The sequence below is a fragment of the Macrosteles quadrilineatus genome, unplaced genomic scaffold, assembly GCF_028750875.1.
Source record: "Macrosteles quadrilineatus isolate MER2022 unplaced genomic scaffold, UCM_ALF_1.0 Scaffold_2__2_contigs__length_208266976, whole genome shotgun sequence".
Lineage (NCBI taxonomy): Eukaryota > Metazoa > Arthropoda > Insecta > Hemiptera > Cicadellidae > Macrosteles > Macrosteles quadrilineatus.
The window spans coordinates 27,972,086-27,989,206 of NW_026542595.1; the positions used below are offsets into that span (position 1 = coordinate 27,972,086).

General features: G+C 35.3%; 2 protein-coding genes across 2 annotated transcripts in view; both read left to right on the forward strand.

Annotated features, from left to right (window-relative positions):
- LOC128985759 (uncharacterized) overlaps positions 1-3,290 on the forward strand; it is a 64,179-nt gene extending 60,889 nt beyond the window's left edge. The window contains exon 21 of the mRNA XM_054405607.1: positions 626-3,290. Within this exon, the coding sequence (XP_054261582.1) occupies positions 626-744 (119 nt within the window). The 3' untranslated portion in view covers positions 745-3,290. The remainder of the gene's footprint in view (positions 1-625) is intronic.
- Positions 3,291-5,669: 2,379 nt separating this feature from the next.
- Positions 5,670-15,592, forward strand: LOC128984018 (uncharacterized). Its single transcript, XM_054403300.1, has 2 exons — positions 5,670-6,082; positions 13,291-15,592. The coding sequence occupies exons 1-2, from the start codon at positions 5,670-5,672 to the stop codon at positions 15,590-15,592; spliced, it is 2,715 nt and encodes a 904-aa protein (XP_054259275.1).
- The last annotated feature ends 1,529 nt before the right edge of the window (positions 15,593-17,121 follow it).

Here is a 17,121-nt window from a genome sequence, read left to right on the forward strand (position 1 = left end):
TTGACTATTTAATCACTGGAGACTTGGCTCCCACATCCATCTCTATCTAGATCTTCCACCACAAGCACATTTTACTTCCTTTGTTTTAGTTTTTTTTTCAACAATGCCACTTCACACCTGGACAGTACATAGGAAATATTTCCTACCTACACACCATTTCATTTTAGAATAATATTTTTGAATACAGTTTTTCTTCTTCACTAATTTATATTTAGGCCTAATTAAATTTAAATATTTTTGAAAATACTGTAATTAATAAATATTGGAGGTAATTTAGTTGCAATTCATAATCATACCCCAAATACTAAAATTGATCAGTAAATGGAGCAGTTTTATTCACTCAAAAGTGTGCTCTATGTATAATTGAAACTTACTTTAGTTTTTAAATTAAATCTTTGATAGCCTAAGCCTACATATTATAACAATTGGTATTGCAGATTGCAGCACATTGTGCTGAAGGGGGCCCCTAGTTTTTTGGTTAATTGGTTTTATCTCACAAGATCGATGTACAACAAGTTGAAAGCAGTTGGCCTGCCAATGTATGTGTGGTGTTGATGTTATAAATATTAAAACCAATTTTTATTTATCCATGCCCTACTATATAAAACAGCTTTTACTTTTACAGAAGGAGCCAAACTCCTGTATGGTGGTGGTTTTGGATCCCGTTTCAATGCAGCTCATCTAGTTTCATCAACTTTCAGCATCCAATTGACAACCCTTCTAATCTCTTTCTACATTTTATAGTGGTTATTGTAATAATTTACCTGTTGTTTGGTAAAGTATTGTTTTGAGATTACTTTAATAGCAAAAATGTGTAATATTAAAAAAAATTACATCTAGGATGATCCTTACCACTTGCAATTGATATTATTTTTATAAAAAAATGTTTATCGTATAATTTATTAAAAGACATATTTAACTTACTACACAAACTGATAAGCTTTAAAGGGTTTTTTAAATACGTTTTTTACTGTAGTTTATTTTAAGTTCTTACACGACGGTTGTAATAAAATTTGGAAATTTTCATCTTTTAAGGGTGAAAATAAAAAATAAAATGTTTGAACATTTAAAAACCACATAATATCCTGTTTCTTTGACGGGATATTATGGGAGGATATTCGGAGGGATATTATGTTGCTTGTTCCCAAAACTCATTCAACTTTATCCCACCCTGCAGCTTCAAGCCAAATTTCATAAAAATCTGACCAAAATTACTTGAGTTTATCACATTCACAGACAAGTAGGCTAGGCCTATGCTGTATATATGTATAGATATTTTGTATTACAATTTTAACAAACAGTTTTTAGCCACTGGGGACATCTATATTAATAAAAAGAGTTTGTTGGATTTTTGTGTGCAGCAAATGGACTCCTAAATATATATTTTTATAGATATATTGGGTATCAGTTTAAAGCTCTTATCCTCTAAATGTGCCATTTGCGGGTTTGGATGGTACCCCGTAAAAGCCCTTTATCCTATAGGCTTTTAAAATTTCATAGTTTGTGCTGAATTCTGTTGTCAATCATCTGAACTTTTTCAAGTTTACATTTGTTTACATCAAAATAGATGGTCATTATACAATTTTGTTTACATCCATTCAAAAATTGAGTTATCTGTAGTCGATGTGTCAGTTAAGTAAAATGTTGTAATGTTATTTGTATAAAATAACAATAAAACGTCTTTTATTTCAAGCGGTTTTCAGTAACAATACTGTTTTTCAAAACTACTCAAGTCAATACAAAAGAAATATTAAAGAAGAAGAAGAAGAAATGTAAAGAAGAAAATGACTTAGGTTAGATATTGTGTTGTGAGAGGATTTTGTGTCTTCATAGTATGTAAGATCGAAGAGATCGTGTACGCAATGAAAATAATAGGGCTCGCAATGCATAATAGGGATATGATGAGACATTATCGTTTTAATCCTTATCAACCGGATTTTGATGTCACAAAGTGATGTAAGATGCTAGTTAAAATGAAGAGGTAAATCGGTCCTGGGTCTGGATCTGTCCATGAGACCTACAGTAATAGCTTATCCCCTGTATGAGAATTTCACTATAAAAATTATAATTCCTTTACAAGAAAGATGAGGTTTTTTTTTACTTCCCTTCACTGGTGAATAGTATTTTAATAATTATCTCTTCATTATAATATAATATTATCATTCATTAATAATATTAACTTCATTTAAAATATTGTAATTATGGTGTAATAACAAAATTTTTTGGATATAAGCTAAATGACAAAATAATGCTCATAAAACTCTGCTCTATTTTTTGGACGCTTCTACCAACACCACCTAATTGTAGTGTATTATTGAAGTGATACTTATGTGATATTGTAGTAAATTTTTAGATTTAGTATTTAAAATATCTTAATAGGCAAGCATATTTCTTTAAAACCTTTTTTCTCAGCTCCTGTGCATGGCAGGGAAAATCTACGCATACTGTTAGAAAGATATTTTTCTCTAGATGTGCAGAAACCCTTTATAAATTAAAATAGGCTCAAAAATAAGCACAAAAAATGAATTTAAAATTAAAAAAAAAATTACATGGGTCTTATGGGTTGCCAAGCTGGTGACGAAATAACAACAAAATATAAACAGAAAATCATAACAAATGGAAGAAATTCCAATCACATGTTTTATTTACAGCGTGGGACGAATACAGAAAAGTCTGTACATTGCATATTTTTGGTCGAGTTTTCGACCATTGGACGACCTCTAGTATATTCTAATACATGTACATTACGATACCAATAAGTATGTAGTTTTGTTGTATGTTTAATTGGAATTTGCTCCAACATGTCAAGTGACGTTTAAAACAACTTTTGTACTTAAAAAGCCTTTCAATACTCTCCTACACAAATAATGTTATGTTTAATTATTGTTTCTACTATTGACACCTTAGGGTACCGAAAAAGGTAAATTATACTGATTAATGTTTATGATGTTATTGAGCAGTGCAAATTTTGGAAACTCGTCACACAATAATGGCTCAAGATATCTCATCCATCGGCGTATCCAGAGAGGGGCAGGGGGGGGGGTCAGCTGCCCACCCTAGAAGCCAGATAAGGTATATAAGAAAAATTTTATTAGTACGAGAAAATATGAGTAAGATAGTTTACTTTTATGATTTTATGACTGGGACGGGTAGCGTCGTCCTGTAATCCAGCTACTAGGAGGTCACGAATTGTGGATATTTATAGGCATGCACTGTGGATGTGATACTCCCTGGTGTGGATTAATGTCCGCACGAGTGAGTACTACGACTATCCGCAGTACTATCCTGATAATTAGACCAATTCGTATATACAAAGGAAAAAATGTGGTTCGGATTCCACTATAAACTGTAGCTCCCTTAGTTGCCATTAGCTGTGTGGGCTATTAATTAACAGCTGTGTCTAAGGAATGTCGGCCTTAGTCACTAACAAGACTACAAGATCGCGCCACTCATCCTACACTCATCTCCATTCATACTTGGCTTTAAATACCTACTATGTATGGTCGCCATTTCATCGAACAGTATTAACAGTATACTGTTTTTTTATGAACTTTTTTGACACATGTTATTAATTTTTCATTAGTTTTTGAATTATTTCTTCAATAAAATACAAATTCCAACAGTAGTAATAAACAGACCAATTTCTTGCAATATGTATAAACTAACAACTTTGTGTAGTATAATGAATTAATATAAACCTATTTTTTGTGACATTGTTTTGTTTTCATTTGCCTTCAACAATAATGTAACGAACAAAATTGCTCTACGGCATAAGTTATCAGGCATTCTTCAAAATAGTTTACCATACATTTCGGGTGTTGGATGTGAAATGTTGGCATGGACACAAAAAATAGAGTTACGTGTGTGTTGTAAAGCTAAGCAACCTGACCTGACCCCATTGACGGACATAAAGCCACTTTATAAACTAAGGTTTTATAAATACTGGATTATCGAGCTAGGTTTGTTAAATTAATGTCTCAAAATAGTCTCAAAGACGCTAATTTCAGCATATAATTTTTAAAATGCTAATTTATTTTTGAATTTAGAAACAAGATTATTTTGTTTTACGACTTTGAACGCTCCGCTCAATTGGCAAACCTGTGCCGCATACCTTGTTACTCTCCATGTACCATTGTTAAACAACAAGAGTTAATAAAAATTGCCCGTCATTTGTTGTAATTTCACCATTAATAGTATTCATATGCAAGAGAATCTAATATATATACATCTAATATATATACAGCCGCATATGTAACTCACTCACTGGTGATACAAATGTTTGAGCACTTCTAGAATAGCTAGAGATCTGAAATTTGACACGATTGTCCATCTTGGTGCTAAACCCCCGGGAAAATCCTAAAAAGTTGCATTTTTTTATTTTAACCCCCCCTTATTTAAGAATTTCCCCCCCAATGTTATTCTTACGGGAAATAACATTGAAAAATTCCGACTTTGGTATGCTCATCTGAACCACTTAGAAACGTGCTAGAGACTTGAAACTTGGTAGTATTGTAGTATGGGATCTTCCATTAACGGTAAAATTTGCAAAAGTCCCATTTTCAAATTTTAACCTCCCCAAAAATCCAAAATGGCGGACCTCTGAAAACGAAAAAACACGTTTTTTTCAACCGGATGAAGCTCGAAAACGGTAAGAGATAGAAAAGATTTGAAAGTATATCCAGGAACAGGAATTAAATTTTATACAAAACCCTCTTAGGCGTTTTCCGAAAATCGCACTCCTTCAGCATCAACAAACGCCCTACTTTCAAAATTTGGTAAATTTCTTTCAAATTTTTCCAGTTTTCGCTATTTTTTCATACTTAAATAATTCCTTTTTGCAAATATTATTATTGCTTTGTATTTTCCTTACTTTACTTTAAATTTTACTCATTACATGTTTTTTCGTAGCTTTACTCCTTGACCTCCAAAACTTAGGTTTAATGTCAAAATTTGAAGGTTTTTTACCACTTTTACAAGCCCCATGTTATTCTTAAGGAGAATAACTATGAAATTAGAAGATTTTGGTATGCTCATCTGAATCGTTTAGAAACGTACTAGGGACTTTAAGTTTGGTAGTATTATAGTATGGGATCCTAAATTATCCGTGATATTTCCAAAAGTCACATTTTTAAATTTTAACCCCCCCCAAAAAACCACAATTGCGGATATATAAAAACGATAAAAAACTAACAAAACACGTTTTTTTAAACTGCTATAACTCAAAAACAGTAAGAGCTAGAACAGATTTGAAAGATTTTTCATGGGCAGGAATTGAATTTTCTACAAAATACTATTAAGCGTTTTCCAAAAATCGCACTCCTTGCCCTTTAAAAAACGCAATACTTCCAAAAATTTTTAAATTCCTCAATTTTTTAAATGGGTTTATTTTTTTAAAACGACTTTTCGTACATATATTTATAATTATAACGCTGCCTACGTTTAATAAAAACTCCTTGAAGTGACATTTTTAAAGTTTTCGCCACAAACAAAATTTTCTATGGCGGATTTTGGGTAAAGTAGTACGCGTAAGTCGGTAATGAAGTATAATGAGTTGGTTCTCGCTCTTATTTTTGCTACTAAATTTGACTATACACGATAAAGTTTCACGATCGCTTAATCCCATTAGGACTTTCATTTTGCCGTTTTTGCGTTCTTTATTGCTATATATTATGGATTTATCTTGCGTTGCTACTGGGTCCTTCCACCAGGGAGACCCAAGATTCACCGAGAGCAACAACGCTCAGTGCATGGCTAATGCAGCCTGTGCTCTCGCCTGGCAAGTTTTCTGCGGTGGTTTCAGTACACCTGCCATCGATCAAATACTCACGGATGGCGATCGGTTGTATACTAAATCTCGCCGTGAGTATTGCCTTGTTGACAGGTACCTGTACCCCGAGGAACTGTCAAGGAGTTTTGATATTGGAGAAAATCAGGTTTCCATCGAGGAAATCTCGCATGTGTGCAACGGGTTGTACCCTACTTCCGTTGATGGCTTGGATGAGGCCGTCAAATATCTGTCATCCACTTTGGAGAAGACCATGCCTGGTGATTCTCTCGACGGCGGGTTCCTGTTCACGGGGCAGTTAGTGACTGTTGCATTTTGGCGTCACGGAGAAAATTTATATTTATTCGATTCACACGCCGTGAATGAAACCCGCCTTAGAGACTCTGATTCTAGTAAAAACAAGGCTAGGGTTTTTGAGTGTGGGAGTTTCCCTACACTTGCCTCAGTTTTATTGGTTAATTCCGCGTTTGTCGGTGGTCAGTACTGCATCATGAGACTCAGGTTTTCGATTGACTGTGCAGCCCAACCGATCGAGCGTACGGATAGTGATGTTCAATCAATTATTCCCCCCTCCCAGACTGTACAAAATTCCAAAATACCCCCGCCGCAGCAAATCTGCAGACTAAGCGAATTTCTATTTGACTGATTGGATTTACACTGAAATGTCTACTTAAAAATATAACATTTATTCTTGATTTAAATAGAATTAGTTTAACAAGTACTTAGGTTTGCTGCATCAGGGAGGGTAAAACTGTTTTTTTTTTTAATGTGAATAGTTAGTAAGAAATAAAAACATTTTCCAAATTTGATCAAAATATGTTCTCAAACGAGCAAACTACAACAGTTTACTTATTCTCCATAAGAATAACATGGGAATTTCAAATTTACAATTTTTTGGAATTTTCTCCGTAACCATTAGGCGCATAATAACGCTTCAACATACTAAATTATTTGTTTTTTTAAGCTCTACAAAATGGTTTGGAAAGAAATTGCTAAATTTGATGTTTTTTGGGTCAAAAATGGAAAAAACCTATTTTTACCCCATAAAACCCCCCGTAAACCCCCGTTCCCATGGTCCGATCATGCTGGATCGCGAACTCATTCAAGTTTATCCCGCCTTACACCTTCAAACCAAATTTCATCAAAATCGGATAAAAATTACTCAAGTTATCGTGTTCACGGACACATATATATATATATATATATATAAATCTATATATATATACCTATATATATATACATATATAAAAATTTGAACGAATGGTGTTTTTGGCCTCTGGGGACATTAAAATGAAAAAGTAAATCGGTCCCGGGCCTAAGTCTTACCATGAGACCTACGGTAATAGCTACTTCCCTATAGGGAAATTCGCTAAAAGGTCCCGGCAGACCCAAGAAAGTGAAACGTGGGCGTCCGAAAACTTTGGACACTACACGAGATGAGCAACTGAACGCGGCGAAGAAGAAGTATAGGGAGACACACTCTAATATATATAAAGCCGCATATGTAACTGACTCAGGTATACAAATTCTAGACCACTTCTAGAGGTGCTAGGGAGTTGAAATTTGGCACACTTGTAGTTCTTGGGCCCAAACCCCCGGGAAAATTCCAAAAAGTCGCATTTTTAAATTTTAACCCCCCCCGAAATTAAGGGTTTCCCCCCCATGTTATTCTTATGGGGAATAACATTAAAAATGGCCGACTTTCGTGTACCCATCTGAACCACTTGGAAATGTGCTAGAGACTTCAAATTTGCGTAGTATTGTTGTATGAGATCTTGTATTACCGGTGGGATTTGCAAAAGTCCCATTTCGAAATTTTAACCACCTCAAAAATCCAAAATGGCGGACCTCTGAAAACGAAAAAACACTTTTTTTTCAACCGGATGTAGCTCGAAAACGGTAAGAGATAGAAAAGATTTGAAAGTATATCCAGGAACAGAAATTAAATTTTATACAAAACCCTCTTGGACGTTTTCCAAAAATCGGATTCCTTCAGCTTCAAAAAACGCCCTAATTTTAAAATTTTGTAAATTTCTTTCACATTTTTTACGGTTTTCGCTATTTTTTTCATATTTAAATAATTTCTTTTTGCAGATATTATTAATGCTCTGTATTGTTCTTACTTTACTTTATATTTTACTCATTTAATGTTTTTTTGTATCTTTACTCCATAACCCCCAAAACTTAGGTTTAATGTAAAAATTTAAAGGTTTTTTACAACTTTTACAAGCCCCATGTTATTCTTATGGAGAATAACATTGAAAAATGCCGACTTTAGTATGCTCATCTGAACCACTTAGAAACGTGCTAGAGACTTGAAACTTGGTAGTATTGTAGTATGGGATCTTACATTACCGGTGAAATTCCCAAAATTCCCATTTTCAAATTTTAACCCCCCCAAAAATCCAAAATGGCGGACCTCTGAAAACGAAAAAACCCTTTTTTTCAACCGGATGTAGCTCGAAAACGGTAAGAGCTAGAAAAGATTTGAAAGTATATCCAGGAACAGGAATTAAATTTTATACAAAACCTTTATGAGCGTTTTCCAAAAATCGCACTCCTCCAGCTTCAAAAAACGCCCTACTTTCAAAGTTTGGTAAATTTTTATTACATTTTTACCGGTTTTCGCCATTTTTTCATACTTAAATAATTCTTTTTACAAAAACTATCATTGCTTTGTATTCTCCTTACTTAACTTTAAATTTTACTCTTTACATGTTTTTTCGTAACTTTACTCCTTGACCCAGAAAACTTAATTTTAACGTCAAAATTTGAAAGTTTTTAAGAGCCCCATGTTATTCTTACGGAGAATAACATTGAAATTTGATGACTTTGTTATTGTCATCTGAATCGTTTAAAAACGTGCTAGAGACTTGTAATTTGGTAGTATTGTAGTATGGGATCCTAACTAAAGGAAGGGTAATATTTACAACCCCCCCCCGAAATATTAAATCCTCCCCCCCATTGTTATTCTTACAGGTGTATAAGTCTAAATCACGTTTACCTATTTCTAGATTAACTGGATATCTGAAATTTTGCACGATTGTAGGTATTGCGCCCATTACGGAAAAGTAAATTTTATAAATATATCCTTTCCCCCAAATATTAAACCCCCTCACTCACTGACTGATCAGGTATACTAATGTTTACCCACTTCTAGAATAGCTACGGGGTTGAAACTTGGCACGATTTTAGGTATCGGTCTTAAACCACCAGGAAAATTGCCAAAAGTCACATTTTCAAATTTTAACCCCCCTAAAAAAAAATCCAAAATGGCGGATTTTTGAAAAGTGCGAAAAAGGCGTTTTTTTCAACCGGATGTAGCTCGAAAACGGTAAGAGCTAGAAAAAGATTTGAGAGTATATCCAGGAACAGGAATTAAATTTTATTCAAACCCCTGTTAGACGTTTTCAGTAGGGGTACCGTGGATCTAGGCCAAGTAGGCTACCCCCAGATCGAGGCCAAAACCACCCCTAGTGTTGTAGTTTAATCTTCAGAGGTAGTGAATACATATATGTTGAATGTTAGGGGTTGTTAGGGGTAGTTTTGTGGTATTTTTAATTGTTCTGGTTGGGGTTAGTGTGAGGTTCATGGGTTTGATCCTAACCCTGTAGGGGATGAGCTAGAGGTTTGCGGGTTTGATTCTAACCTGGTAGGGGATAAGTTAAAGGTTCATGGGTTTGATTCTAACCCAGTAGGGGTTAGTGTGAGGTTCATGGGTTTGATCTTTACCTAGTAGGGGATAGCCTGAGCTAGAGGTTTATGGTTTTGATTTTTTGTAAAAAAAAACATTTTATTTTATTTTATTCTATATATATATGCTGTAGTGTATAATAAATGTTAAACAAATGATAATTCATGTATCCAATGTTAAAAACAGCTGAAAGAAGGGTTAAGTAGAACTTTACTGTTGAGTATAAAAAACGGCCTTTGTAAAGGCCACCAAATGTTGAATGTTAAATTTATATTTTATAGATGCCATGTGTTTTTGGGATGATGGGTAATCTGAATAATGCTTCTTTTTGTGGTTGGTTGTGTGTGGAGCTGTGTATGAGTTAGAGGTTCATGGGTTCAATCCTTTCTAATCACTAAACATTTTATTATTGGTTGGGGTGATATGTTGATTTTTGGTATGGTGTTGTATTGTAGTGGGAGTAGTGTAAGCTCTTGATCTTAGAGGTTTGTGGGTTTAATCCTTATCAATCACCAAATGTTTTATTTTTGGTTGGGGTGATATGTTGAGTTTTGGTATGGTATTGTATTGTAGTGGGAGTAGTGTGAGTCCTTGATCTCAGAGGTTTGTGGGTTCAATCCCGACCAATCACCAAATGTTTTACTTCTGGTTAGGGTGATATTTTGAGCTTTAGTATTGAAGTAGGAGTAGTTAACTTGTCTAGAATGTGGATCTATAATCCTATGGGATTGAGGGTATGATCTTTACCAACCACTGTCTGTATCATATACGGTTGGAGTGATTTTAGTGTTGTATTGTAGTTAACTGTCTGTGTATGCCTTTAGAGGTTTATGGGTTTGATCTTAACCAATCTATAAATGTTTTATTTTTAATTGGGGTGATATGTTGATTTTTGGTATGGTGTTGTATTGTAGTGGGAGTAGTGTGAGTCCTTGATCTTGGAGGTTTGAGGGTTTGATTCTTATAAATCACTAAATGTGCTATTTTTGGTTGGTATGATATGTTGATTTTTGATATGGTATTGTATTGTAGTGGGAGTAGTGTGAGTCCTCGATCTGGTTTGTGGGTTTGATCCTTATCAATCACTAAATGTTTAATTTTTGGTTGGGGTGTTTTTTTTGTTTTTATGGTATTGTATTATAGTTAACTGTTTGTATATGAATCTATGATTCCAAAGGTTTATGGGTTTGATCCTAACCAATCAGTAAATGTTTTATTTCTGATTGGGGTGTTATGTTGATTTTTGGTATGGTGTTGTATTGTAGTGGGAGTAGTGTGAGTCCTTGATCTCAGAGGTTTGAGGGTTTGATTCTTATTAGCTACTGCTTGTATTATATTTGATTGGGGTAATTTTTAATGTTGTATTGTAGTTAACTGTTTGTGTATGCCTCCAGAGGTTGTTGGTTTAATTCATATCATTCATCAATTGTTTTATTTTCTCTTACTATGGGTTTAGTATGGTATAGGGAATTAACTGTTTGAACCTAGGGTTATGGGTTCAACTCTTATCAACCACTGATTATTTCATTTTTGGTTATTATGATTTTGTATGGTGTTGTGTTCTAGTTAACTGTTTGTGTATGACTCTAGGGTTGTGGGTTTGAATCTTATCAGTGAGAGTAATATTTTTTATGGTTGTGTAATATGTTTCTGCCAAATTAATTAGCTGTGATTTTCCCTTCTAAGATTGTATCTTTAACATAACCTTACTTGTATATGTATTCTGTATGCTTTTTTGCCAATGGTTCCTGTTAATGAATTAACCTTACTTGTGTTTGTAGGAGCTATTATTGGCTTTTCTGCCAACTTTTCCCTCCAAATAATATAACCTAACTTTATGTATTGCATATGTATCTGTAACATAACCTTATTTGTGTATGTAGGAACTGTCATCTGGTTTTCTGCTATTTGCTTTTCTGTTAACTGTTTCTGCCAAGTAACATAGCCTCACTTTATGTACTGAATATGTAGGTTTATTAAATAAATATTTTAGATATTCTGCTGAAAAAATAAGGAAAACAACTGTGAAAGCTAAAATGGTTTATTTATAATATCTATATCCTGTGGGGTGGTATTGCATCATCTGAAACAAAAATTATAATTAGTACACCACATCTGGTGTAGTAAATAGGTTATAACTTGAAAAAATTCCTGCATGCTGATTGGCTATAATAAGCTCTCTTCTGATTGGCCATAAGTAGGTGATCTGTGTAGTCATTGGTTACCCCCACCCCTCCCCTATTGTATATATATTGCTCTGTGTCACTATTGCATCACTTTGTTCTTAGTGATTGGCGAAGATGGATGTAAGTAATGTAGCTGCTCAAGTAGTTGATCCTGTAAACGTTGTAGAAGATTCTGTTGAAGTAGCTGTCCCTGTAAATATCTTAGATAAACATGAGAATTATGTAAAGAAATTTAGAATTCATGGAATTAATACTGTTTTTAAGTTTTCTAATCCTCCTGCTGAAACTAGTGAGATTGATTGGCTAAGACAAGGGTTTGGTCAAATTGTAAATGAGATGAAAGAAGTTTGTGAGGAGGGTGATCAATTGGGCTTTACTTTGCGATCTCTTAACCTAAAAAGTAAAGAGGGGTTTGTTGCTTTTCGCCCTGCAAATGAAGTTAATGAGGATGTTTTGTGGCAAATCTTTGGGGGAATTTTACAATCAAATTCTGAATCAATCAAGTCCACAGATACATTTCAAGTTGAATGTACCCGAGTTAATCTTCCTGTAGGTTTGGGTGGCCGTAAAAGATCAGGCTTGTATAACACCTTTGATGACGAATGTAAAGCTAGGACGGGGATTGTTGTAATTAATAATAAAGATAATTTGTGTCTTCCCCGTGCTATTGTAGTGGCTATAGCCAATGTAACTAAAGATCCTGAATATAGTGCAGTTAGAAAAGATAGAGCAAAAAGACAGACTGTTAGGGCTCAAGAACTTGTATGTAGAGCTAGAGTTGAGATGCCTGAGGGTGGTGCAGGTATTTATGAACTTGAAAAATTCCAGGACTTGCTTAAAGACTATAAAATCACTGTGTACAACTACAATGCTAAAGGTAGGGATGTGTACTTTGAGGGAAATGTAGAGAACCCCAAGTTTAAAATTAACTTGTTGTTTCATAACCGACACTATAATGTAATTACTAGCCTGACAGCTGCTTTTGCTTGTGTGTACTTTTGTGAAGCTTGTCATATTCCATATGATCACAAAGGTGAGCACCGTTGCTCAAACATTTGCTCACAATGTCAGACTATCTCACCCCCTTGTGTAGAGGAGTATGGGGGAATAACTTGTCTAAAATGTAACATGACTTACAAAAACCAAAGCTGTTTTATTGCACATCTAGCTGATAGATGTAAAAATGTAAAGAAATGTCTAGATTGTGGGAAACTAGTTTGGCTTAGAGAGAGGTCCAAGCCTCACAAGTGTGGGGAGGTATTTTGTAATCCCTGTAGAGCATTTAAAGATTCAAACCATAAATGTTATATGAAACCCAACAAGGGTAAACCTAAATCTAAAGATTACGTTTTTATTTTCTTTGACTTGGAAACCCGCCAGGATGAGTTCCTGCCCTCTGACCCTGAAAGTAAAGTACATAAAGTTAATCTGTGTGTCTCTCAGCAATTTTGTTACCAGTGTATTGAGGGAAAATTCTGTATAGCGTGTAAAAACCGTACACGAGTGTTTGATTCCAGCCCTATTAACCAATTTATGAACTATGTAATGTATGTGAGAAAGCAGTTTCAACATGTCTGTGTAATTGCACATAATGGGCAGGGTTTTGATTTTCAATTTATACTTAGGTATATCCTCGAAGAAACAAAATTCACACCAGAACTTGTAATGAGGGGAACCAAAATTATCTTGATGAAAATTGACAATGTGAGGTTTGTGGACTCACTAAGCTACTTCCCCATGGCTCTGTCTGCTCTGCCTAAAGCCTTTGATCTACCTCCAGAGAAAAAGAAAGGCTTCTTTCCCCATCTCTTCAACACATTGGCAAACCAAAACTATGTGGGTCCTATGCCAGCTAAAGAGTACTATTGTCCTGAATCTATGTTTGAGAAATCCCATATTGACTTTGATAAATGGTACAGTGAGCAGGTTGCAAACAAGTATGAATTTAATTTTAAAAAGGAGTTGCAGGAATACTGTATGTCAGATGTTGATATCTTGGCTCAAGCCTGTCTAAAGTTCCGCTCAATCTTTCTAAAAGAGTGTAATGTTGACCCGTTTCTTGAGACTGTTACCATTGCAAGTGCCTGCAATCTAGCCTTCAGACGAAACTTCTTAAAACCCAACACTATTGGCATCATCCCTAAGAACGGCTATCGATTAGTAGATAATCAATCAGCAATTGCACTCCAATGGCTTTCTTGGGTCGAGGAAACCAACGGGATTAGAATTGATCATGCCGGACGAGGCAAAGAAGTCAAAGTTAATGGGATGAAGGTAGATGGGTTTGATGGTAGAAACATCTATGAGTTCCACGGGTGTTACTGGCATGGATGCCCTAAATGTTTTAATTATAACCGACACACCCCGTTGAAGGAGGATCCCTCTGATTCATTTCATCTCCGTTATGAGAGAACCATGGCTAAAAATGCCAAGTTTACAGAACATGTGTTGGTAGAGATGTGGGAATGTGAATTCCGTAAGCTTAAAAAGGATCAAAAACTTAATCATCTAGACAGTCTGCCTATCTTGAACAATCTCCCACTAGACCCACGACAGTCTTTTTTTGGAGGTAGGACAGGCAATGTGAAATCCTATCATAAATGTGTTGAGGGGGAAACTATTCAATATGTTGATGTTTGCTCTCTCTATCCGTATGTTTGTAAGTATGGGAAGTATCCTGTAGGCCACCCAACTATTTATGTAGGGGATAGGGAGTGTCGTGAGAGAGGTATGGAAGTAGAGGGTTTGTTAAAATGTAAAGTTTTGCCACCTCATGATCTATATCACCCTGTACTCCCTATAAAAATGATCGATAAATTGATGTTTGTGTTGTGTAGGACTTGTGGGGAGATGATGAATCAGGGAGAGTGTAACCATGATACCGATAATAGGGCACTAGTAGGGACTTGGACTATGGATGAGATTAGGAAAGCTGTAGAGAAAGGGTATATTGTATTGGACATGTATGAGTTATGGGAGTACCAGGTAGCGACTTATGAAAATGGGGGTTTGTTCACCGACTTTATTAATAAATTTCTTAAGATGAAACAGGAAGCTTCAGGCTATCCAGAGTGGTGTAAGACTGAGGAAGACAAAAACAAGTATATTGCAGACTATTTGGGACATGAGGGAATTAAGCTGGAAAAAGAAAAGATTGTTAAGAATGGGGGGTTAAGATCATTGGCAAAATTGATGTTAAACAGTTTCTGGGGAAAATTTGGACAGAGGGAGAATCAGACTAAAGCTACAATTGTTAGGGACTCCAAAACACTTTTCCAAATGCTCTCATCCTCTGAAATTAAAGTTAATAGGCTCCAAACCGTCAATGAGGAGGTTGTAGTTGTTTCTTGGGAGTATTTAGAAGAGGTAGGAGAGCCTCTAAGCAACGTAAACGTTTGTATCGCGGCCTACACCACTGCACAGGCTAGACTCAAGCTCTATGAATATCTTGATGCCCTAGGAGCTCAAGTATTGTATTATGATACAGACAGTGTTTTATTCTATCACCGTCAGGGCCTGTATAGAGTCCCTACAGGAGATTACCTCGGTGAAATGACAGATGAATTAGTAGATTATGGACCCGGTTCTTATATCACTGAACTTGTCTCTGGGGGGCCTAAAACCTATGCATACCTTGTCTGGTCAACCAATCAACAGAAATTGATCCCAGTCTGTAAAATCAAGGGCCTCACCCTCAACTTTAAAACATCAAAGGTTGTAAACTTTGAAAAACTGAGAGAAATGATCCTAAGTGAAGTAAAACAGTCAATTGAAATTGAAGAAAACAGAATCAGAAGAACTAGAGATAGAGATATTGTTACCATCACTGAGAGCAAAGTGTTTAAAATCACGGGGCCTAAGAGAAGGTATGAAGGTCAGTATGACACTCTACCTTTTGGCTACAGAAAAGTCCAAAGAGACTTGTAAATAACTTTGTAACTTTTCATTGTAAATAACCTTGTAAATTTCTTTGTATATAACTCTCCTAATAAAAAAAAACAAGTCTATAGATAAATACTTATGTATTATTGTAAGACCAAAGTGTAAATGTCTGTGTACTGTCACCAAGGCTGGGCTTAGCTGTTGTAAGACCTAGAGCAGACGCATAGGTTGGCCTAATAAGCCATAGAACACTGGTTTCCTATGATAGGCACAGACCAAAAACCTAGTGAATTGAGGAGCTCAGATTGGAAAGAACCTGTGCTACTCCTTGGAACGGTTTGGTGTATGTGTACTGTCACCTGCTTAAAGGCTGGGCTAAGCCGATGTAAGTCCTGGAGTGGATGATGGGTTGGCCTAAAAACCATAAAACGCTGGTTTCCTATGATAGGCACAGACTATGAATGTTAACCTTGAACTAACTTTGGCTGGATTACATAACTAAATCTATAGACTTGACAAAAAAAAAGCTTTGTTCAAGTAAGGGAGAGGGTGTTTATAGCGACTACCAGGTAATCTGGACTGGCTATAAACGCTTAACCTGGCCTCACTTAATGAGGGGATAGTCTCAAACCCTATCCAATACAAAGCTACATCATATGTAACAGGTGTTAAGACACATAATTTCCATTATGGAAGGCATAGCGGAAGAACTATACCAAATGTTAATGTAACTCTTAGAGGATCAAACGACCTGTATAAAGATGATATAGAAGAGATGAAACCTAGTGGAAAGCTTGTAAACTACAACAAAAAGTATAATGGACAACTGAAATCGTTATTACAGATGGTTAAACCCAACAACTTTGCATCTTGATAGGGTGGTTCATTCAAAAACGTATGAGGAGAGAAGGTTAAACTCCTACTTAAATAAATCCCCATAAGAGCCTCTAGTTATGGAGGATGATTATAGCACTAATCTGTAAATAATACAAGTTTACCATATTGGTTTTACACTTGAGGTGTTAAAGACTCAAAAACAAGAAACTAGTGTTGTATTGAGTGAGAAATCAAATTATAGCCCATATTTAATACTTACTAAACATTCCAAGGTGCAAAGGTAACGTTATCACTGCTACCCGCAGTGTTATCCTGTGATAGTAAATAGTACATTTATTCGTGACAACACCCTACCTGTGATTTATGAGTGTAACGTGTCCGTGTGTGTGTATAAAGCCCTCTGATTGGCCCTCAAATGACTGACTTCTGTTGAAAAACAAATATTCTTGACAATGGTACATATTGATGTAACAGACTTTGAAACCTTGGTTGTAGTAAATAACAGCTAATTCGGACCGGGGAAAGGCAAATTAACCCATTATCATAGGCAAGCCACAACAGCGATACAAATATTAACAACCACTAAAAGGCAAGTATATTTTAATTCTGAGAAAATATTAAATAAAACCTGTTGTTAGACTACATGTTTACGATAGCTAGACTGAGAAAGGTGTGGGAGTATGTAAAAACTTTATAGGAAACTCTAGGAAATGTTTATACATGTTTTGGTAGCAATT

What these genes read in the sequence shown, in the direction of transcription:
- LOC128984018 (XM_054403300.1), top strand. Translation starts at nt 5,670, where the DNA reads ATGGATTTATCTTGCGTTGCTACTGGGTCCTTCCACCAGGGAGACCCA. An exon ending in GGGTTCCTGTTCACGGGGCA is followed by an intron (nt 6,083 to 13,290) that starts GTTAGTGACTGT and finishes ATTTATACTTAG; the next exon opens with GTATATCCTCGAAGAAACAA.